Consider the following 24,219-nt stretch of genomic DNA (forward strand, 5'->3'; position numbering starts at 1 on the left):
AAAGGAGATTCATCGACATGACTGTGGGTAGCAGCCAGGAAATTTGAAAAGGATCCGACAGAAGGGGAAACAAAGAGGCTTTATAGAAGGGCAGAAGGATACAAGCTGACTGGAAGGGTAAAAACAGACCAGGAACAGGAAGATAAGACCACAATTAATGTTATGTATGAAAATAACAAAGAAATCTGGGATTTAGTATGGCAATTAAAAAGAGAAAGAAAACAAATGAATGAACTAATGAATGAACAGGAGAAAAAAGAAAAATCTACTGGTATATTTAGGATTGTATGCTTTTACACATAATATATCTATTTTAAGTTTCCTTCCTTTTATCCCTTATTAAAAATAGTATGTCTTTCTAACATGCCAAAAATATGTACATAATTAACTTACCTCAGTAGACTGCTTTCCACTATAAGACATTTTCTTGATGGCCACCACTTCATTAGTACGCACATCTCGAGCCTTACAGAGAAACAAAGAAATAACCATTGTCAAATAGAAACCAATAGATTGAATCTGAGATGCTATGTCTTTACAAACTACTAATTCAAAAAACATCAAATTTACCTAAGTGTCAGAAAAAATAGGGAAGATGTGAGTCAAACAGGAATCTAAAGAGCTAATAACAATTCAGAACTGAAGTTAATAAAACTGTATTAGGGACTTTTGTTAAGTACCTTTTAGCTGCTCTTGTCATATACAAAACTGTAAATCATCTACTCCGTTTTACAATCTATATTGTAAACCTCAAATAATCAATTAAGGAAAAGGCTAAAATGCAATAAAGCTCCTTTAAAAGAACACTTGTGAAAACCATTATTGTATTTATGTATGTGTATATGCATGTTACATTTGTGAACGTGTATGAGCTTTGTGTATCTACAGGTAAGAGGACAACTTTAGGGAATCAGTTATCTTTCTACTATGTGGGTCCAGAAGATTAAATTCAGGTTGTCAGGATTGGCAGTAAGCACCTTCATTCATAAGCCTATCTTGTCAGCCCTTGCAGAACAATTTATTTAAAAATAAAAACATACAAAAAAAAAAAAAAAAAGAACACCTCATTGCCTTGTAAGCATGGGAACCTAAGTTTGATCCCCAGAACCCAGAACCCACCTTAAGGAAAAAACTGGGTATGGTATCATTCATTTTCAATCCTAGTCCTAGAGTCAATTATTTTAGCCTACTTTAGCCTAGGAGATCGTATTTCAAAAAACATGGTAGGGGGGCTAGAGAGATTGTATAGTGGTTAAGAATGCTTGGGGCACCCCCCAAAAAAGTATTTGAGGCTGGAGTTAAGTTCCTAATACCCACATTAAGTGGCACTCCCAATACCCACATTAAATGGTAACTCTGGTTCTAAGGGTCTAATGCACTCACACAAACACGCATACTTTTAGAAAGTATTTTTAAAAAATAAACATGTATTGTTTAATTAAAAACAAAAAAGGGCTGGATAGGTAGCACAGTGGTAAAGAGTGCTGACTGTTCTTGCAGAGGACCCAAGTTCATTTCCTAGTATCCATTAATGGCAGCTAACAACCATGTATAACTCTAGTTCCATGAGATCCATACCTCTTCTGGCCTCCATAGTTACCAGACACATATGTGGTGTATATAAATACATGTAGACAAAACACCCATAAACAGAAAATGAAAATAAATAAAATGAAAACAAAACATAAGACTGCTCTTGAAGTACTCCTCTAGTCTTAACACACACACACACAGAGAGAGAGAGAGAGAGAGAGAGAGAGAGAGAGAGAGAGAGAGAGAGAGAGAGAGAGAGAGAGAGAGAGAGAGAGAAGGGAATGGGGTGTTTGTGAATCTTTTCAGTATATAAAGGATAGAAGAACTGTCTCATAAGATCGCAGTATGACCCTATAACTAAAACTTATTAAAGTTATATACCAATTTAATTTATATTTATAAGCAAAAAGACTCCAAAATTATAGAACATGGGGATGTAGATATGGCTCCGTGGGTAAGTCATTTGCCACCAAGCCTGGTAACCTGTATTCAATCCCTGAGACCTACATCCTGGAAAGAGACAACAGACTCCTGCAAATTGTCCTCCAACCTCCATGGCCCTTCCACAACAAAATAAATAAATGTAAGAAAGTGTTTCTTCACCTACATTTTATATGACATAAAAAGAAGTATTAAAATAAAATTGAAACTCAGGACTTAATACTGAGAAAACATTTCATAATTGATATTTTGTTCTAATTGTTTTGAGACCAAGTTTCTCTAGTGGTTATAATGGACCTTGCTATATAGACCTAGTTGGCCTCAAACTCAAGAGATTCATCTATCTCTGACTCCTGAGGTTGGGATCAAAGGTGTGCACCACCCCATATAAACTTAAATGCTCCAGGTTTAGGAAGGATTACTTCCAAATCTTCTCAATTGTAAAGAAAACCAACACTTACAAAACCAAAATTAGCTGGGGGTGGTGGCGCACGCCTCTAATCCCAGCACTCAGATCTCTGTGAGTTCGAGGCCGGGCTGGACCGACAGCCTCCAAAACAATACAGAGAAACCCTGTCTCATAAAACCAAAAAACAAAACAAAACAAAACAAAACAAAACCAAAATTAGCAAAGGTAAATATTCAGCTAGAAAAATCCTATCTATAAGGTCTGGGGTATATTTTGTTGTTTTTTTATTCTCTGGTCTTTACAGTCTCTAAAAATATGTAAGATAGGCCAGCTGTAAATTCACTAATAAATCCTATGCTGGCCTCATACTTGAAATGTTTCTGCCTCAGTTTCTTGAGTACTGATACTGAGGTGTTTATAACCATGGCTGGCTTTACCTTATGCCATCTTTACCTATCATTCTATGTGCTTTACTCACCATCTCTAAGCAACAATACACTTCCTACGCATGGAGATTTATTTGTCTATCCTGGATTTCGTTTAAAAGGAACCATATGTGGCCTTTTGTGGTTATACTTAATAAAATACTTCAAAATTAATGACTAATGATGTTGAACATCTTTTATAACCTTATTGTCCATCTGTGATTTTCTTTGGAAAATTTTTAATTCAAATATTTATAATATTTATGTTCTAAAGTACCTATCTTTTTACTGAGTTCTAAGAGATCTTTATATATTCTAACAGAAGTCTACTTAAAATACAAAGCCAAGGGCTGTAGGGATGGTTCAGTGGTTAAATGCCAGGCTCACAACCAAAGATATAAAATACAAAGCCACAGTCCTGAGACTGGGGCTGGAAAGATGGGTCAGTGGTTAAAAACATCTGTGCTCCTCCAAAGGTCTTGAGTTTGGTTACAAGTACTCATATTGGGTGTTTCACAACCACCTGTTAACTCTAGCTTTGGAGAATTCACGGCCCTCTTCTGGCCTCTGTAAGTATCCTCTGATTTGTGGCATAAACACATAAAATTTTAGAAACACTAAAAAAAGAAAATTGAGATGGGTCTCATTATGCAGTCCTGACTGGCCTGGGACTTTCTATGTAAATCAGACTGGTCCAGATTCACAGAGATACACATGTCCCTGACTCCTGAGTCAGAAAGTATCTGTCCCATATACAGCTTTAAAAACAAAAATAAGCAACACAGGTAAGGTAACGGTTTGAAGCCATTGTGATCCATACAGTGAGATCCAGGAAAGCCAGGCTACAAAGAAAGACCCTGTCTAAACAACAACAAAACAATGTTCAATGCCAATGGTTATTAGAAAACTGAAAATTAAAATCACTCCACAACAGTGAGGATGGATAATCAAAATAGCAGGCACAAAAGTAAAGAAATTAAAAGTCTTTAAGAGCACTAGCTTCTCTTTCCAGCGGTCTTGAGTTCAATTCCCAGCAACTACATGGTGGCTCACAACCATCTGTAATGAGATTTGATGCCCTCTTGTGGGCTGTAGGCAAGCGTGCAGGCACAATATTGTGTATATATAATAAATAAATAATTGGGAGGGCGGGGCACGCTGGAGATATGGCTCATCGGTTAAGGTTATTCATCAAAAATTTAAAGATAGAATTCATAGGTATTTGCAATTCTACTCCTAAAGTAGATACTCATAACTGAAAAGTGGACTTGTACTCTAAACACACTATTCCAAAGTATAGCCATTTATAACAACTGGTTAAGTATTTTGTACTAAAATGTCAGCTCTGAACTTTGGTCTTTCTGACCTCTGTCTTCCTCTCCTTCTCACCTAGCTTTCTCCAAAAGTTTGAAACTGTATACTCTTCTTAGTATCTGGCTAGGACATGAATCTTTTTTGTCCAACATTATCGATGATGCATGCTCTACCCACCCATAAATGACTTAGTAGCATCTTGATGATCTGTCATGGTTATCTAAGTCCTTGTGTTCAAACAATCATCAATTACATAATAACAGTACCAAAATATAAGAGTAATGAGATAATGGAATCCTGACATGCCAAAGAATGTTTCCTTCGAGAAAAAAATATGAAATGAAACAGGCACTTGAGAGAGACAAGCAGGCAGATCTCCTCCAGCTTGCATGGGCACCTGCATGCATATGATACATATGAACTCACAAAAATGGGAGCATGTGTACACGTGAGTGCACGCACACATACTTTAAAAACAACAAATAAATCGGTAAAAATATTCTCAACTGGACTAAGGGGAAAAAAACTATGTTACCCAGGCATTGTAGCACATGCCTTTAATCTCAGCACTCAGGAGGAAGAGGCAAGCAGATCTCTGTGAGTTTGAAGCCAGCCTGGACCATATAGTGAATTCTAGAACAGCCAGGGTTATATAAAGAGACCTTGTCTCAAATATAATAACAATAGCTATGTTGATGCTGTTAAAACTCTACAGTAAGGCGCATGCCTTTAATCCCAGCACTCAGAAGGCAGAAGCAGGTGGATCTCTGTGAGTTCGAGGCCAGCCTGGTCTATAGAGCGAGTTCCAGGACAGCCTCCAAAAAAACATAGAGAAACCCTGTCTCAAAAAACAAAAACCAAAACAAATAAACAAAAACCCACTCTACAGTAAGAACAAAATTTCTATTGATAAAATTATAAAAGGAGGCTGGAGAGATGCCTAAGCAGCTAAGAGAACTGGTTGTACTTCCACAGGACACAGGTTAAATTCCCAGCACCCAAATGGCAGCTCACAACTGTTTGTGCCTCCAGTTCCAGGGGATCTGACACCCTCACTCAGACACATATGCAGGCAAAGCACCAATACACATTAAAAATAATATATAAAGAATGTGTGTTAGTTTTGCTGTTATGCCTCAAAATGCAAAATTTGTGGCCAGAGAATATAAAAAGTATTAGCTAATAAGACATTGAATTATAAAGTTCAGTATTATCTTCAGTTTCAGGTATGGAGATGGGGAATTCTAGAATGCATACTCTGAGGGGAGATGAAAGTGGTATAGGGAAGCTTTAAATTTTGTCTTTTGCTGAGAAGGTTCAATAATTTTAGTCTATAAGATGAACTGGTAATAGAGAAATATCATTGTGTCCTACAGAATGATGGTCCTGAAGCTTCTGAGGATGATGACAGCAAGCAGGCTATGGGAGGCTAAGGAGCCTACATTAAGGCAAGCAAGACTATCCTCTTAAGCTGACAAGTTTTCCAAGGACAGTCATTCCTATCTAGAGAATAGCTAACACAAATCTTGCCAGAAGATATATTTAGGGTGGTATATTTTTATCTCCCTAAATTATTATCTTGGTAAAATATTTGGAATTTTGTCCTTGGTTGCAAGCAACTTCCAGAAAAGCTACACTGGTGAATAATAAAGAGCCTTTTTTATTTACCTCAAACATCTTTCAGCCACACCTGAGTGTTTTGAGGAAAGAACCTGAACAAGCACATGATTGCAGGAAAGGATAGTTCTCTGGGAAACCAATCCTGAACCAGAGAATTGGAACTGGAATTACACACCCAACTCTTACCTTGGGAGAAGGGAGAGCAGCAGAAGGTGAAGTTAATCACCAACAGCCAGTAACTTACTAATCACTGTATGTAACAAATAACAATTCCAAAGGACTGGGGACTGTGAGGAAGATGAGAACAAACATCCAATAGTCAAAAAACTGATATACCTTAATTCCACATGGACAAAAGATCCTCTACCAAACAGGATTCTAGGGCTCAGTCTATGTATCATTTAAAATAAAATCATAGCCGGGCGGTGGTGGTGTACACCTTTAATCCCAGCAATCGGGAGGCAGAGGCAGGCGTATCTCTGTGAGTTCGAGGCTGGGCTGGACCAACAACCTCCAAAACAATACAGAGAAACCCTGTCTTGTAAAAAACCAAAAAAATAAAATAAAATAAAATCATAAATAAATTTCACTTAATATTTAATTGCACTCAAGAAAAGGAATGGAGGATCCCAATTCTATATAGTTAATGGAAGTACAAGCTAGAGCTTTAAACTGGCATCTCAAAATGGGAGGCTCTCTTATGGAACTGGGCCAAGGTGACATTATCTCTACGTAGTTTTGAAATGGAATTAGAGGACAACCAAATGATGTGAGCTGCAAAAAGTCATTGCTTGCATAATGCATGTAGACATATGTGGTATAAAAAGCAGTCTGTGAAGCAGAGTTTGTTTTCCTACTCCGTAAATTCCTTATCTCTTTACATTTTTCACTCAGACATTACTGACATCAAACCTTTAACTCACAAAATAAACTGCTCCAAAGCTCCCATGGCCAATTTCTCTGAGATCTGTGAAGAGCTTTTCTGGATCTTCTTTGAAGAAGAGCTCTGCAATTTCAGGGTCCTTTAGACTGCCTGCTCTGTTAGTTGATGGCATCCTGCTGAGCAGTCAGCTGTCTGATTCTAATTTTATACTGCTATCCCAATGCTTGGTTCATCTGTATGAATGAAGCCACGCTGGCATAAACTAGGAAAAGAAAAAAGAAAAGGTTAAAAGTTACTAAGAATAATTAAAAGATCATTTGCAGTCATTATCTACAAGATTCTATCAGATCTAGAATGTTAGGGCACAGTATAGTCTATTATTGCATTAGTTCCTAAGCTCATCACACAATCACCTGTGGTACTTTAAAAGCAAAGACAGTCCATTTCAATGTTAGGTGTATCTTTAAATAATGGGAGGCTTTTTGCTACTTAAATTATCCAATTTTGACATAGCTAGAAGAGACAATTAACAGACTATTGCAAACAAACATAATAACCCACGAAATGTATTAGTACATGCCTTTAATCCCAGCACTTGGGGAACAGTAGCAGGAAGATCTCTGTGAGTTCCAGGCCAGCCATGGCTATCTACTGAGACATAGTCTTAATAAACAAAACAGGTGCTGGAGAGACAGCTCATTAGTTAAGTATATTTACTGTTCTTCCAGAGGATCTGCACTGATTACTAGCACCACAATTGGGCAACTTACAACTGCCTTGATTGCATCTTTGGGGACCTGATCTCCTCTTTTGGTTTGCACACACATGCACAAACACACACAATTTTAAAAAGTAACAAAATAAAATTTAACATCCCCATTTTAAAAAGTAACAAAATAGGGCTGGGCAATGGTGGTGCACACCTTTAGTCCCAGCACTCAGAAGGCAGAGGCAAGCAGATCTCTATGAGTTCAAGGCCAGCCTGATCTACAAAGCTACACAGAAAAACCCAATTGAGGGGGTGGGGAGGGGCACCTCTGACTGGCACGTTTTAACACAGCAAGTACATGCTCACACTCATTCATTTATCTAACTCTGTCTCTTTCACCTCCACAGACAATTAAAACTAAAGAGAAAAATGCAGAATAAGGTCTGAATTTGGACTGGAGATGGCTCAGAGGATAAGAGCACTCCCTGTGCTTTTAGAGGTCCTGAGTTCAATTCCCAGCAACCACATGATGGCTCACAGCCATCTGTAATGAGATCTGGTTCCCTCTCTGACCTTCAGGTATACATGTAGGCAGAACACTATATACATAATAAATAAATCTTTTAAAACAATTTTAAAAAAGAAGGTCTGAATTTAACACAGACAACTGGTTTTTAATAAACTTAATTCATCTGATCAACACATTAAAGTATAGCTGTTATCATCTGATTCCTTCCACAGGTAAGCTTAGAAAGAACCAGTAGATTCCTGGTTCTACCAATTCCTTTATATGAGATTATATAATGCTTCCAAATGGTTGTCATAATTGAGAGGTTTAAGGACTGGGTTCTGGAATAAAACTAGCTAGATATAAATCCTAATACTATTCCTCAACTGTAAATACATAAACTATCTCTGTTTTTTAAAGTATAAAATAAAAACAACCTACTTTATACAGTAATTATGAGGGTTAAATGAGTTACCATGTGTAAGATCAGACTACTACTATACCATTGTAAGCACTATAACAAATGCCAGGGATTTTTTTTTATTCACTTAATTTCAAGAATTAAAATTGGAATGTATTTCATTAGACTTCGAAGTGGGGAAACTGCTATTCAATTCTTCCTATGCCCTCTATGACTTCTAAGCCGATTTCACTTTAGTGAAATAAAACCAATTAGTAAGTTTAATTTCTAAATTATATGTGTATGTACACTTTGCCTGATGTATGCATATGACCATATGCATTCCTACTGCCCATAAAGGTCAGAAGAGGGCACCTGATCCCCTAGAACTGGAGTTATGGAAGATTTTGAGACACCATATTGGGAATCAAACCTACATCCTCTAGAAAGGTAGTAAGTACTCTAAAACATTGAGCCATTTCTCCAGCCCCAAAAGAACCAACTTTAAATCTTATCAGAAAATACATGTCTTTTGTATCTCACTGCAGCAACATCACACTGTAATAAAAAGGTGAGTGTGTGTGTGTGTGTGTGTGTGTTTATGTATGAAGAGAGTGTGTTAATTTGAGCCTGTTAATTTGGTGCCTCAAACCCATGGCTGTCCTCTTGACTCAGTCTTCGGAGTAGCAGTACAGTTACAGGCAAGTACCATTATACCCAATTCTAGTTGAATATAGTTCTAGTTCCAAAGCCAGTTGTAATGCACATGAGTGCACATGCCTACACTTCCAGCATTCAAAAGGACGAGGACAGGAAGTAAGAAGTTTAAGTTCATCCTCAGTTATACAGTAAGCTTGAGGTCACCACCATCAAACCACACATACAATCTTTTGTTGTTTTTTTTTTTAATTGAGACTGAGTCTTACTATATACCTGTCTCCCAAATGCTGGGATTACAATCTTCTAAAAAGACTAGGAAAAGTGGAGAGATGGTTCAGTGATACTACTCTAGCAGAGGACCTTAGTTTAGTTCCAACATTCACATCAGATAGCTCACAAATGGCTGTAACTCCAGTTCCAGACACCCTCTTCGGGCCTCCATGGGCTCCTGCACACATGTGGTACACATATACTCATGTATGCTCACAATATACATACATATAAATAAGTATTTCAAAACTATATAACTTACTTTAAAAATCTCAATGAGTTTTTACACTAACTTCCACACTTACATTAACACAGGCAATTAACCAGATAAGCCAAAAGCAACAGAATTAGAAGATAATCAGAACACATCAGTAACACTTACAGAACGTTGAGTCAACGTTTTATGAATCTCCAATTTTTCATAAAAGGGACATTACTGGCCTGGCCCTAAGCAACTGATTCAATATTATAAGACCTGTAAGACAAGATTCAGGCCCGGAAACAGCCAACCGAAGTAAAATGTTTGATCTCTCCAGAGAAAGAAAAATGGTCTCTTTTATATACAAAATTGGCAGGTAGTGCTACCTACTGTGTCTTTTCCTCAACATATGGATATACAAAAAAGGCGTGCACATTAATAATTGCAGCATTAAATACAACCAAGAAAGGTCATCAACAGGATGAACAAATATATGACTTACACTTAACCAATAAATAATATATTTGACAGCTTTATAAACATGATTATTATAAAACTTAAGGTTGGAATTAAGAGATCATCTGGCCCTAAAATGTCAAATATCTTTTCTCAGAAATCGCAGGATCAATTAATATTGAGAAATATGCTATTAATACTCCGAACCATCTGCCTAATATTTCAAATAGAAACGAAGGACAAAGATGAAAAGCAAAGATACTACTATTCAAAGTGATGTTGCTTGCCTGAAATACCAGCATTTGAGCTGAAGAGTTAACTTACAACAAAAGCCCATTAAACATACACAATCACTAAGTTCTTGGCAACAAGGGAAAAAACAGGGGCAGGTATCATAAAAACTTTTAATTGAGCCAGGCGTTGGTGGCGCACGCCTTTAATCCCAGCACTCGGGAGGCAGAGGCAGGTGGATCTTTGTGAGTTCGAGACCAGCCTGGACTACCAAGCGAGTTCCAGGACAACCTCCAAAGCCACAGAGAAACCCTGTCTCGAAAAACCAAAATAAATAAATAAATAAAACTTTTAATTGGTGAACTGATAAAGATACAAATACTATCTTTTGCTGGGCATGCCTTTCTTTGCCTTTAATCCCAGCACTCGGAAGGCAGGTGGATCTCTGTGAGTTCGAGGCCAGCCTGGTCTACAAAGTGAGTTCCAGGACAGGCTCAAAAACTATGTAGAGAAAACCTGTCTCCAAAAACGAAACAAACAAACAAAAAAAACTAACTTTTAAAAACAAGGTACAAAAGTATAATACATAATCATTTATATAAAAATGGGAAATTTATTGCCATGCATAGATGATCTATGAAAGAAAACAAAAACAATCCTTTCTACCTTCCAAATATGTATCCTACAAATGCTTATACTTCTTCCATTTTTTAACTTTTATTTATGGGCTGGAGAGATGGTTCAGAGGTTAAGAGCACTGACCGCTCTTCCAGAGGTCTTGAGTTCAATTCCCAGCAACCACATGGTGGCTGACAACCATCTACAATTCAATCTGGTGTATATGTAATAAATAAATAAATCTTAAAAAAACTTTTATTTATTATTAATGTATGTGAGATGTGTGTAAGAGTACAGGCAGGCAGCCACGTGCTGCAGACAGTATGGAAGTTAGACGACAACTTCAGGGATCAATTTTCTCCTTCGATCATGAGCACCAAGGAACAAAGTTGTCAGGGTTTGCAGCAAATACATTTAGCCACTGCTCCCCCCCCCCACACCTACACAGAAGTGTTTTTGCTTTTAATAAACACTTAAAATCCATATAATAAAGACTTACAAAGTTGAGACTGGCAAATGGCTCCACAAGTAAAAACACTAGCTGCCAAATCTGACAACCTGAGTTCAATCCATAGGACCCACTTGGTGGAAGGAGAGAACCAATTCCCAGAAATTGTCCTCAGTGTGCCACAACATGTGTGGCTACATCTCACCTTTCAAATAAGTACATATTTTAAAAAGACTCAAAACTAGAGTGTTAGCATTATTTAGAAATTAATTCAAAATGCCAGTAGGGGAGGAGAGCAGTGAGATGGCTCAGCATATAAAACCACTAGCTGGACAAGACTGACATTGAGTTCAATCCCCAGAACCCAGATAAAAGTACAAGAAACAGGGTGGTAGTAGTGCCCTCCTTTAATGCCAGACTCAGGAGGTAGAGAAGCAGGTGGGTCTCTTTGAGTTCAAGGCCAGCCTGGTCTATAAAGTGAGTTCCAGGCCAGCCAGAGCTATTACACAGAGAAGCCCCATCTCAAAAAAACAAAAACTTAAAATATCAATTTATATCTTTATGTTTATTAGATACATATATAAAATTATCTATCATGTAGTGGCACCTCTAAAGCTAATCCTGGGTAGTTGAGGGAAGAAGATGAAGATTTCCAAGACAGCCTGGGCTCAAAGTTAGACCCTGCTTCAAACAAACAAACAAACAAATCAGTGAGAGGAAAGGAAGAGGGGAGGTGTGTTGGGAAAGAGAAAAGGGGAGAGGGAAAGAGAGAACAGGACAGGAAGAGAGGATGAAAGGAAGGGGGAAATGGAGGAAGAGAAAGAAAGGGAGATTGAAAAGAAAAAGCCAGGCAATGGTGGTGCATGGCTTAATCCCAGCACTCGGGAGGCAAAGGCAGGCAGATAATTGTGAGTTTGAGGCCAGCCTGGTCTACAGAACTAGTTCCAAGACAGCTATGGCTGTTAAACAAAGAAACTCTGTATCAAAAAAAAAAAAAAAAAAAAGTCTGCTCAGTCTCTTTGTGTCTGTCTTCTTCCCTCCTTTCACTCTCTCCAATGTCCCTGCTTAAATCTATATTAAAGCCTTTTCTTTACACTCCAACCTTCAACTAATGTTTTTAACTAAATCTCAAACTTTTAAAATGCTACAAGAGAGCTAGGAAATATATATAGGCTCCCCTTTCTCCCATTCTTTTCCCCCCTTGTGTTTGAAAAATTATAAAATTGTGTGATTTAAATTTGGGCTTAACTAATTTCCCAAATCAACTTCACATTTAATAGTACAAATTTAATTTGATTTAAATTACCATTACTAGCCGGGCGGTGGTGGCACACGCCTTTAATCCCAGCACTTGCTAGGCAGAGGCAGGCGGATCTCTGTGAGTTCCAGGCTGGGCTGGACCGACAGCCTCCAAAACAATACAGAGAAACCCTGTCTCGTAAAAAACCAATAAATAAATAAATAAATAAATAAATAAACAAACCATTACTAAAATAGCATTGCTAAAATTTATTTTACCAAATATGAAATTTTTTACAATAAGACTATAGAGCCAACACACACCTGTAATTCTAGCATTCAGAAAACTAGAGGCAGGATGATCAGGAAGGAATTCAAGGTCATCTTCAACTACATACTGAAGTCAGACTGGGTTATATGATGCTCTGTTTTAAAACAAAAATCCTACATTATGTTTTCATTTGTATATTTAAAATATATGGGGTGGTTTATTCAATTTTGGGCTTTTTGACAGGGCCTCATGTAGTCAAGGCTGGTCTAGAACTCCTGCTTCCCCAGAGTTAGGATTACAGGAATGTGGCATCACACTTGGCAGAGTACTGGGGAATGGGAGGCTGAAAGTGCATCTCACCGTGTAGTCCTAGCTGGTCTGGAACTTGCTTTGTTTGTAGACCAGACTGACCTTGAATTTGAACTGAGATCATCCTGCCTGTCTCCTCAGGGGCTAATGGTAGTGTTTGGAGGTTTTTTTTTTTGTTGTTGTTTTTAGTATTTTATTTATTGTGTATACAGTCTTCTGCCTATAGGCCAGCGGAGGGCACCAGATCTCATTCAAGGTGGTTGTGAGCCACCATGTGGTTGCCGGGAATTGAACTCAGGACCTCTGGAACAACAGTCAATGCTCTTTAACCGCTGAGTCATCTCTCCAGCCCCCTTTTTTGTTTTGTTTTGTTAAATGGGAAGAAAAATATATGAGAGACAGAAAGAAATGGAGGAGCTGTTTCTGTTTTACATTTTCCTCCAGAGAAAGGTGGTAGACTTTGAAAAGCAACAGTAGATTTTTATTACCCTTTAGTTAAATGTACAACCTCCAGAGCTGCTTAAGACCGAATGCTAGCAATTCTGTTTACTGGCTATGTAAACTAGTCTCATAAATTACTGCTAATGGGTATTTTATTACATGGTTATAATAAAGGTACTTTTCTAGAAAAGTTACATATCACTATTATCTGCTGCTGGTAAACTAGATAGATAAACATCCTAAATCATACTATCCTAGTTAATAATGGTTAAATAGCAGTTAAGACAATAGCCTCCCATCTTCTATTATTCAACATTATCTACAAGTGCTAGTTTTGTTAACAATTTATCATAATACATAAAGCAGTCCATCAAGCCAAGAAGCAAAAAGAAGTTTGGTTCCATGAATGGGCATTTCATAGAAAAATTAATTATAAATAATCACTAAGCTGAAAAAAAAGCTATGCCTGTTGAAGCCTGAGCTTCATTTGAGATCTTGTCTAATATAAATAAACAAACAAAATGCTAAGTTGAGCAAAGATGAATACACAGTTTATTTAAGGTGAAAGTCAATCATTTAAGAAGGAAACAAAGGCACATCAGCAGCTCCCTGAGACAAAGACCACAACTGCACAGAGAGCATCAAGATAACTTTCATCTAGCAACTGATGGAAGCAGATACAAAGATCCACAGCTTAGCACTGGACCAACCTCCCAGAATCCAGTCAAAGAGAAGGAGGAGTGATAATATGAGCAAAGGAGTCAAGGCAGATCTCTGAGTTCCAGGATAGCCAGGGCAACAAAAGGGTCTTATCTTAAGAAAAACAAACAATGGTAAATGTTAATTAATTAAGTAATCAATTAAAGAACAATTCAATAGGTACCATCTTCCAAGAAACAAGATATCTTGTTTCAACAGGTCTGGAACTCCCACTCCTCTTACCTGCCTTAGCCTCCCCAGTGCTAGGATTACAAGAGTACTCTGTCACACACACACACACACCCTACATTCCTAGCTCTCACCACTTCTAAACATTGTACAGGAATTTCTAGCCAGGGCAGTTAGTAAAGAAAAATAAATAAAAGGCATATAGATTATAAAGGAGAAGTGAAGCCATATTCACAAATGATACAATTTTATTTAAGAGATAATCCTAAGCAATCAACCACAACAAAAAATTTTAGGATAAATAATTGAATTCAATATAAGCTAGCAAGTGATAAACCTTCAGGGCTGTTTGTAGTTGCACTGACTAATCTTAGTTATCAACTTTGTTACTGTGTGTGTGTGTGTGTGTGTGTGTGTGTGTGTGTGTGTGTGTGTGTGTGTGTGTGTGTGTGTGTAAAAGGTGCCTTTGGAGGCCAGGAGTTGGATTACCTGCAGTTGTGCACCAACTAATGTTGGTGCCCTGGAGAAGCAGTATATACTTTTTGTTTGTTTGTTTTTGGAGACAGGGTTTCTCTATGGCTTTGGAGGCTGTCCTGGAACTAGCTCTTGTAGACCAGGCTGGCCTCGAACTCACAGAGATCCGCCTGCCTCTGCCTCCCGAGTGCTGGGATTAAAGGCGTGCGCCACCAACGCCCGGCAGCAGTATATACTTTTAAACACAGAGCTATCTCTCCAGTTCAACTGACTACTTTTGAATCAACTAAAACCCAAATGCTGAGTTTTCCAGAATATTTGCAACAGGAAGATCTTCCCTAATTCTGGACCACATCTTCTGGTTGCAGCCTAGGAAAAGAAGAAAATGGAAAAAGGTAACTACTTTTTGCCTGTTTGCCCTCACTCTCCCTGGCAAGTTAATATCCTGTCGTTACAGTCAGTATTAAATCCAGCTTCTTCTGGATTCCAATGCCAGGAACTCTCCAGAAATCCACCACCAGATTGGGGCCACTGAGACATTCAGCCTCAAAGACTGAACAACTACTAGATTCTCAACCTTTCAGGTTCACCATTGGTGAACTACCCAGACCACATCTTCTGAGCTAATCTAATGAATCCTCTTTTATTACCTCCCTCTCTCGTTCTATCGGCTCTGTTCCTTTTGAGAACCCTGACAAGTGCAGTAGTCTATTATTATATTATTTTTGGAGGTGTGTGTGTCTGTGTGTGTGTGTGTGTGTGTGTGTGTCTGTGTGTGTGTGTCTGTGTGTGTGTGAGTGAGTGATGTATGAGTACAGACATGCAAACCATGACAAGACACGTGTGGAGGTCAGAGGATAACTTTTAGAAACTGGTACTCTTCCATGAGAGTTCCAGTGATCAAACTCAGGTTATCAGGCTTGTGTAGTACTTTTACAATGAGCCATCTCAAATGCCCATCTAGTCTTATTCTCTCCAGTCCTTCTGTCCACATTCTTTGCTACATTAATATTCATAAATATACAGTGCATATTAAGGTAAGGAAAGGCTTAAAGAGAAATCACAGAATTATTACTTATGGATTTTTTTGTTTTGTTTTGCTTTCTTTTAGGTGGGGTTTCACTGCTGACCTAGAACTCACTATTTAGATCAAGGTGAACTCAAACTCACAGATTATCATGCCTACCTCTACCTCCTGAGCACATGGACAGACACCATCAAGCCCAGCCAGTTGTTGATAAGAGGATGCTGTATCCCCAGAACCAAAATTACAAGCAGTTGAGACATGGGTACTGTGAACTGAATTAGAGACCTCTCCAATAGCTGCAAATGTTCTTAACCACTAATCCATCATCTCTCCAGATCAGGCTGATCACTTCTGATATAAGTATTACATCAGAAAAAAACTATTTTCATCACTACAAAAAGTTTTCACTGCCCTTGATGCAACTTCTGGGTTGTCTCAAAAGTCTAAAAGAAAACAAACAAATTAGCTAATAAAAGAGTTTGCTTTTGAGGAAGGATGCTGAGGAATGAACTGATATAAAAAGAATGTAACTGGATAAAGACATGTAGGAGGGCCGGGCGTTGGTGGCGCACGCCTTTAATCCCAGCACTCGGGAGGCAGAGGCAGGTGGATCTCTGTGAGTTCGAGACCAGCCTGGACTACCAAGCGAGTTCCAGGACAGCCTCCAAAGCCACAGAGAAACCCTGTCTCGAAAAAACAAAAAACAAAAAAAAAAGTCATATACAAAAAGTCACATATTGTATGGTTCTATTTAATATGAAATATCCAGAATAGGAACATGCAAGTCAAGCATGATAGTGAACACCTGTAATCCAGCATTTTCGAGGTAGAACCGGGAAGATAGGAGTTCTGGGTCACTCTGGACTACACAGCAAGTCTGAAAACAGCGTGAATTTCATAAGAATCTATCTCAAACAAAACAAAGGGTTAGCCAGGCATGGTGGTGTACACCTATAATCCCAGCACTTGAGGGGGGCAGAAAAGTATCTCTGAGTTTGAGGCCAGCCTGGTCTACCAAAAGAGTTCCAAGACAGTCAGGGTTACATAGAGAAACCCTGTCTCATGAAAGAAAAAAAAGGAGCTGAACCCCAATTGAATTTCCAGCACCCACATGGTGACTCACAACTGCCTGCAATTCAAGTTCTAGATGATCAGACACCTTCTGACCTCAGACACAGCACGAACATGTGGCACACAGCCATACATGCAGGGAAGACATCCAAACTTATTAAAATGAGAAAACGAATTTTTCTTTATCTTTATTAGAGGAAAAATAAAGACAAACTGACACAAATCACAAATTGACAAATAAAACAGAAATGAAAGATTAGTGATTATCAGTGAAAGAGAACAGAGATAACATGGGAGCATTTGTGCCATGAGGTTGAATCTGCTATTATAAAATGCTTTGGGATGGATGGATGGATGGATGGGTGGGTGGGTGGGTGGGTGGGTGGGTGGACGGGAGGGGATATATAAGAAAATGCTTTGGGGGGCTGGAGAGATGAGTCAGTGGTTAAGAGCACTAGCTGCTCTTCCAGGGAACCTGCGTTTAATTCCCCCGCACCCACATGGCAGCTCACAACCATCTATCACTCTAGTTCCAGGGGATTCAATATCCTCACACAGACATATATGAGGCAAAGAACCAATGCACATAAGATAAATCATTAAAAAAAGAAAAAGCTTTGGATTTTAAAAAAATGCTTTGGCTGCAGAACACTCTGAATGAAATAAATGTAAATATTTAACTTGGGAACTGGGTACGTAGCTCAGCAGTAATGAACACTGCCTAACAAGTACAAAGCCCTAGATTAATTACATCCCCAACACTATAATCAAGTCAATAATTGAAGACAAACCCTAAATCACATTAAGCATATAAATGTCATATATATGCTATATATAAGCATATATGCATATACATGTACATATATATGCATTCAAATAGAGCGCACTATATATATTCATAAACCTAAACGAATGATCGCATCCTGTCCCTACCCTTCCTCTTCTCTTTCTTAGCCTTTAGCTAGTCTTTAGCCCAGACTAGCCTCAAATTCCCTATATAGTCAAGAATGACCTTGAACTTCTAAACTTCCTGCCTTTACCTCTTGAGTCCTAGAATTACAGATATGCCCCACCACATTTTATTTATTCAATGCTGGAGATATATGACTTAGTGTGTTCTTTGTTTAATATGTAAATATATGCGTTTTGTATATGCATGAGGAGAGGGAACTATAGGGGTCAGAAGAGGGTATCAGGGATCCCCTTGTAGTTACAGGTGGCTGTAAGCTTCCCAATGTAGGTTCTGAGAATGAAATTCATGTCCTCTCAAAGAGCAACAAGCAATTTTAACCATCAAGCCATCTTCCCAGACCAAATTTTTAATTTTTTCAGGGTTCTCTTGTGTAGCCCTGGCTGTCCTAGAACTCACTCTGAAGACCAGCCTGGCCTTGAACACATATCACCACCGCTTGGTTCAAATTTTAAATTCTTTTTTTTTTTCTTTTTGGTTTTTTTTCTAAACAGGATTTCTTTGTAACTTTGGAGCCTGTCCTGGAACTCACTCTGTAGACCAGGCTGGCCTCAAGCTCAGAGATCTGCCTGACTCTGCCTCCTGAGTGCTGGGTTTAAAAGTGTGAGCCACCACAGCCCAGCCCAAATTTTAAATTCTTAAAAGTTCATTTTAGAGACTGAAATGCTTCTTGTTTTAGATATCTTTTTTTAAGATTTATTTTATTTTGTGTATGAGTATTTTGCCTTCGTGTAAGTATGTGTACCTTGTGTGTGCCTGGTGCTCCCAGAGGTCAGAAGCAGGGTGGAGTTACTTATGGTTGTGAACTGCCCTGTGGGTGCTGGGAACCAAATCCAGATCCTCAGAAGAGCATCCAGGGCTCTTGACACTGAACATCTCTCCAGTCCCTCTTCTATATTCTTATTTCCCCTTTGTTAAGCACAGCACAGTAAACCTAACTAAAAGTTTCCTATTTGGTCAGGATCATTACTATGAATAACATCTCTCATGTCTTAACTATCTTTGAGTCTCAAGTGTTTCATTTGTCATTTTTGCAAGATCATAAGACAATATTTTTTTCAGTCAAGATACCTTGAGAAAAAAAAAATACCAAAAAAAAAAAAGTAATATTACTTCTATGACCCTTCCTGGTTCCAAGTTTCTGACTCTACTTCAGTCTAACACAATGAGATAGCCTAAAATTTCCATAGACTCATGGAGCTGTGTTATACTTTTTGGGTTTTTTTGTAGTTTTATGAATAGGTGCTCTAGTTCACTGTCAATTTCTCTATGACTGCTAGTTGCTATCCAAAGCTTCAGAGAATTTCAATGAGATTCTACTACTACATGACCTATGTGAGGCACTACATGAGAAGAATACATGATAGCTGTTCTGATAAAGCTAAGAAAAATAGTTACACAAAAGGAATGCATATTCGATACTAAACTAGAACACCAAAAGGAGTCAAAAAGAACTCTGAGAAGAACAAGGACAGAATAATTAGAGCACTGGGAACAGTTTTGTGGAAGAGTACCTGAACAGATGTAACAGGATAAAAAATAAGATCAAAGGAGCACAAAAATGACACCATACACAAGCAGAGAAGGTATTATAAGATGTGTTGGGCAGTAATGTTAAAAAAAAAAAAAGTGCCAGGTTTAGTGGCACATGCCTTTAATCCCAGCACTCGGAAGGAGTTCAAGGCCAGCCTGATCTCCAAAGCTACATAGAAAACCTGTCTGAAAAAAAAAGAAAAAAAGAAAGAAAGAAAAGAAAAAAAGCTATAGAGGAGCCAATCACAGAAAACCTTAAAAAGTAAACAGTACAGGCCAGCAAGATGTCTTACAGGGTAACTGCCATAGAAGCTTGATACCCTAAGTCTGCTCCCCAAAATTCAAGGTGAAAGGAAAAAAAACAACTCCTAAAAGCTGTCCTCTGATCTCCACTTTCACACCGTAGTGTGCACGCATCCACTCGCGCACACACACCTGCATTCACAAACATATCATATATGCACACATACATTCACAATCATTTTAACTAAGTAAAATAATTTATAACATAACTTAAGGTAAAAAAAGTGAGAACATGGCGGGCGGTGGTGGCGCACGCCTTTAATCCCTGAACTTGGGAGGCAGAGGCAGGCGAATCTCTGTGAGTTCCAGGCTGGGCTGGACCGACAGCCTCCAAAACAATACAGAGAAACCCTGTCTCGTAAAAACCAAAAAAAAAAAAAGTGAGAACATAAGTAAAAGATATTATTACTGAAGTAAAAGGGACAAAAGGGAACCTACTAGGATGTTAGAAACTCCCATATATAAACTTTAATCCAATTTTACATGATTAAATAAAGAAAAAATTTGTATAACTTTAATCTGAGTGGTGGATTAATTTATAAATCTTCATTTAAGAAATTGACTATTGTATTCTACATCACAACTGGAAAAGAGCACAAACAGTTACAGGACAATTCAGTAACTCTGTAAGTTTGAGTAAGCAGAAGAGTGACATCTCAGTGGTAGAGCACCCATCTACATGCTTGAGGAGCTGTTACCCCCAGCTCAGCAATAAAGAGGACTGTGGTAGGAAATGAGAGCAATGCATAAAAGGGTCAGAACTAGAAGAAAACAAAAGCCTTTAATTTTTTTTTTACTGCATTATTTTATGTGCCTGGATATTGTGCCAGCCTATATGTTTGTACACCACGTGTGTGCCTGATACTTGGTACTGGAGTTATTATGAACTGCGTGTGGGTATAAGAAATTGAACTCTGGTCCTTTGGATGAACACTCAGTAGTTCTTATTGCTGAGCCATCTCTCAATCCCCAACAAAAGCCTTCTGAGTAATACAGCATCAAAATAATATTAATACAATGTGCCAGGTACTGTTCTCAGGTCTATATAATGAATCTAATCCTCTCAGACCAACACTTAAAAGTATTATCTAACTTACACAGATGATAAAACTGAGTCCCAAAGATTTTACATAGCAGTAAGATTATCATTCATGGCAATAAATTTCTTCACCATGACATAGCATGAGAGAGAGAGAGAGAGAGAGAGAGAGAGAGAGAGAGAGAGAGAGAGAGAGAGAGAGAGAGAGAGAGAATCAAAAGAATACAAAGAGTACACATTGTCACAGGGATAGAGTGCATCCCACACCAACAGCCTTTATCCCAATCCTGTAACTTCAATGTCAGCACCTTCCTCACCAATCAGTCAACATTCCCACCTAACTATAAATTTTGCTCAGCAAGTATATCATTTACAACATCATCCTTAAATCTCCCACTCCTAAAATAAACCTTCACACAAATGAAAAGCAGCATCTGAAGAATGTTAGAATTTCTAATAAATAAAGCATACTTAAGAAGCACGATGGCTAGGCAGAGGTGGCATACACCTTTAATCCCAGCACTTGGGAGGCAGAGGCAGGAGACTCTCTTGAGTTCGAGGCCAGCCTGGTCTACATAGCAAGTTCCAAGACAGTCTACAATACACAGTGACTCTGTCTTAAAAAAACAGAAGCAAAAAGATAAAAAAAGAAGAAATACCATGTGTTCATGATCCATTGTATATATATGAGGAAAGAGAGTAAAAGAATCAAGCAAAACTAATTCCAAAATTTCAAATTTAGAAAGCTTCAGAAAGGTTAATATGTTCACAGTTTTATTCATAAATGTAAAAGCTGAAATTATTTCAAAAAGCACAAACAGGTGAGTAAACAAACAGTAGTACACCTATAAAAAGAAACCAATCACTTCTGGGCATGGTGGCACATGTCTTTAATTCAGTACTCTGAAGGCGTACACAAAGGTCGGCTGATCTCTAAGAGTTTGAGGCCAGTCTGCTGTAGATAGTAACAGAAACCAAATCAGTGGCCCAGCATAATGTCATGCATTTGTTATCCCAGCTTTCTAAAGGCTGAGAAGAGAGACAGCAAGTTCAAATCATCCTCAAGCTTAAGGTCAGCCAAGGCTACATGAGACCCTATCTCAAAAAACAAAACAAAAGGCTATAATTCAGCATATAATAAATATTTGCCGTGACTGAAATAGTTTAGTTCTCTTCTTGTTCAAGACATATTGAAGATCTGTAACCTTTTAACTTTTATGAAATCTCAGCTGGGAGGAGGTGGCACACACCTTTACTCCCAAGAGAGGCAGAGGCAGGCGGATCTCTGTGAGTTCGAGACCAGCATGGCCTATGAGAGCTAGTAACAGGACAGGTTACAAAGCTACACAGAGAAACCCTATCTCAAAACAAAACAAAACAAAAAAAAAACTTTTATGAAACTTTGATGAAATCTCCTAAAGTCACACCTCACTTAGTTAATGAACTTGGCCAACTAGAAAGCGTTCAAGAGGCAATGTCCCAGTCAGGCAGTGGTGGCACATGCCTTTAAGCCCAACACTGGGGAAGCAGAGGCAGTTGGATTGTGAGTTCAAGGCTAGCCTGATCTACAAAGGACAAGCTCCAAAGCTACACAGAGAAACTCTCTCTGAAAAAAAAAAAAGAAAAAAGAGGCAATGTTCCCTTTTCATTGTCATGAAGATTACAGAAATATGTACAATAGAGCCTCCATAAGCCTGAGACCCTAAAAGCAAGAACAGACTCCACCCATCTCCATCTATCAACACATAGCATGTTACAAAGAAGTCTTTTATTCCTGTTAAAGGCCATTGGAGAGCCAGTGAGATAGCTCAGTGGCTGAAAAGTATTTATTAGACAAGCCTGATGACCTGAGGTTGATCACCAAACTCCACAGCTGAAAGAGAAACTATCAAAAGCTGTCCTTGAACCTTCATTGTTTTCTGTGGTACACATGCATATATCACTCATATGCATACACTAAAAATCTTTAAAACCACTGAAATGTTTAAATTACTACACTATATCCTAGCCTCTGACTCATCATTCTTTCTCTTGCAAAACAGTCATTCTCAACCATCATTTTCCAATCTCTAGTAAACTCTAACTCTAAGTTTTTCTACCTTAACCTCAAATGCATCACGTTAATCCTACTTCTTAGATTTCTCCAACAGCCTCCCCTTTTTTCTGTTTTTGGTTTTCTAGACAGGGTTTCTGTGTGTAACAGTCCTGGCTGTCCTGGCAACAGCCTTCTAACTAACTTTCCTACATATAATTTCTATTCATCAATTTATCACCACATCTCACTCTTTTTAAAACACAAATCAGATTTTTATCACATTCCTGTTTTTAATCATTTTCACATCATTTAGAAACAGAACAAAATAAATATAACTTGAAGGAATAACAAGTGCTATAGCACACCGTAAGTCTTCCTCTGGTCACCATCTGAGAACACACATATACGTACAACACCACAAACATACATACACCATACACACAAAAACAAAAACAAAATGATGACTACAAACATAATTTTTAAAAAAGAACTAGAGCTAGAGGTACAAATAGCATCAGAAGTTGGGAGTGGTAGTATGCACCTGTAAACACAGCATTTGAGAGTCTTAAGAAGAGAAGCTTCAGGTCAGCTAGGCTACACAGAGAAATCCTGTTAGGGGGAAGAGAGAGGAATCTGACCCCGAGTCATTCTAACTGGACACCCCTTAACTCTTCTTGACCTGTACTGCAACAAACAGTTCTTTGTACATTCTACTTGTTACCTCAAAATCCACTTTACCAACATGTTTCTCAGTGGTGATTTTGCTCCCCAGATAAGATTTGGCAACATTTGGAGATAAATTTCACTGCCACAACTAGCCAACAAGGGTTTGCCACTGACAACATGAGCAGAATTCAGAGATACTATAAATTATGCTACAATGCATAGCTGTAACAACCAGCACTTTCCCAAATGGTTGCGAAACCTTGCATTGCATGTATTTATTTCTATATCTGTACACTACTGGACTATTCAAATTAAGAGGGCATCAGGTGTTACTTCAGTGTCCTCCTACAGAATTTAGTAAACAGCACATTTAAAATAAATAAATTTAAAATATATAAATAAGTCTAAGCAAAAAGTATAAACCCAACTTCAAATGAAAAGTATAGAATGCAAGCCAGCTACTCAGGGCAAGAGAACCCAAAGTTCAAGGCCAGACTAGGCAACTTGAGACTGCTTTAACTCAAAGTTTAAAAAAGGCTAGGAGGGGCTAGAGAGACGGCTCAGCGGCTCTTGCAGAGGAACCACGTTGGTTTCCCAACAGTTACACTGGGACCTATAACCACCTCTAACAGTGTGTGGGGATCTAACCCTCTCCTTCTGATCTCTGAAAGCTCCTCTAGTACATACATAGCTCAAATATACATACATACACACAAAATAATTAGATATTTTAAATATTTTTTTTCTTGAGGTAAGGTCTGTCTATGTAGCCCTGGCTGCTCTAAAACTCTATGTAGACCACGCTGGCTTCAAACTTACAGAAATCTGC

At 38.3% G+C, this 24,219-nt stretch overlaps 1 protein-coding gene across 2 annotated transcripts in view; it reads right to left on the bottom strand.

The window, feature by feature from the left end:
- The window catches only part of Taok1 (TAO kinase 1), a 94,192-nt gene that overhangs the window by 46,940 nt on the left and 23,033 nt on the right, over nucleotides 1-24,219 (bottom strand). For both annotated transcript variants that reach the window (XM_040749192.1, XM_040749191.1), the window contains exons 2-3: nucleotides 6,666-6,887; nucleotides 394-465 (exon numbers count right to left, since the gene is read on the bottom strand). In XM_040749192.1, the coding sequence (XP_040605126.1) occupies nucleotides 394-465; nucleotides 6,666-6,797 (204 nt within the window). In that variant the 5' untranslated portion in view covers nucleotides 6,798-6,887. The remainder of the gene's footprint in view (nucleotides 1-393; nucleotides 466-6,665; nucleotides 6,888-24,219) is intronic.

Source organism: Mesocricetus auratus, unplaced genomic scaffold, assembly GCF_017639785.1.
Source record: "Mesocricetus auratus isolate SY011 unplaced genomic scaffold, BCM_Maur_2.0 Super-Scaffold_100007, whole genome shotgun sequence".
Taxonomy (NCBI): domain Eukaryota; kingdom Metazoa; phylum Chordata; class Mammalia; order Rodentia; family Cricetidae; genus Mesocricetus; species Mesocricetus auratus.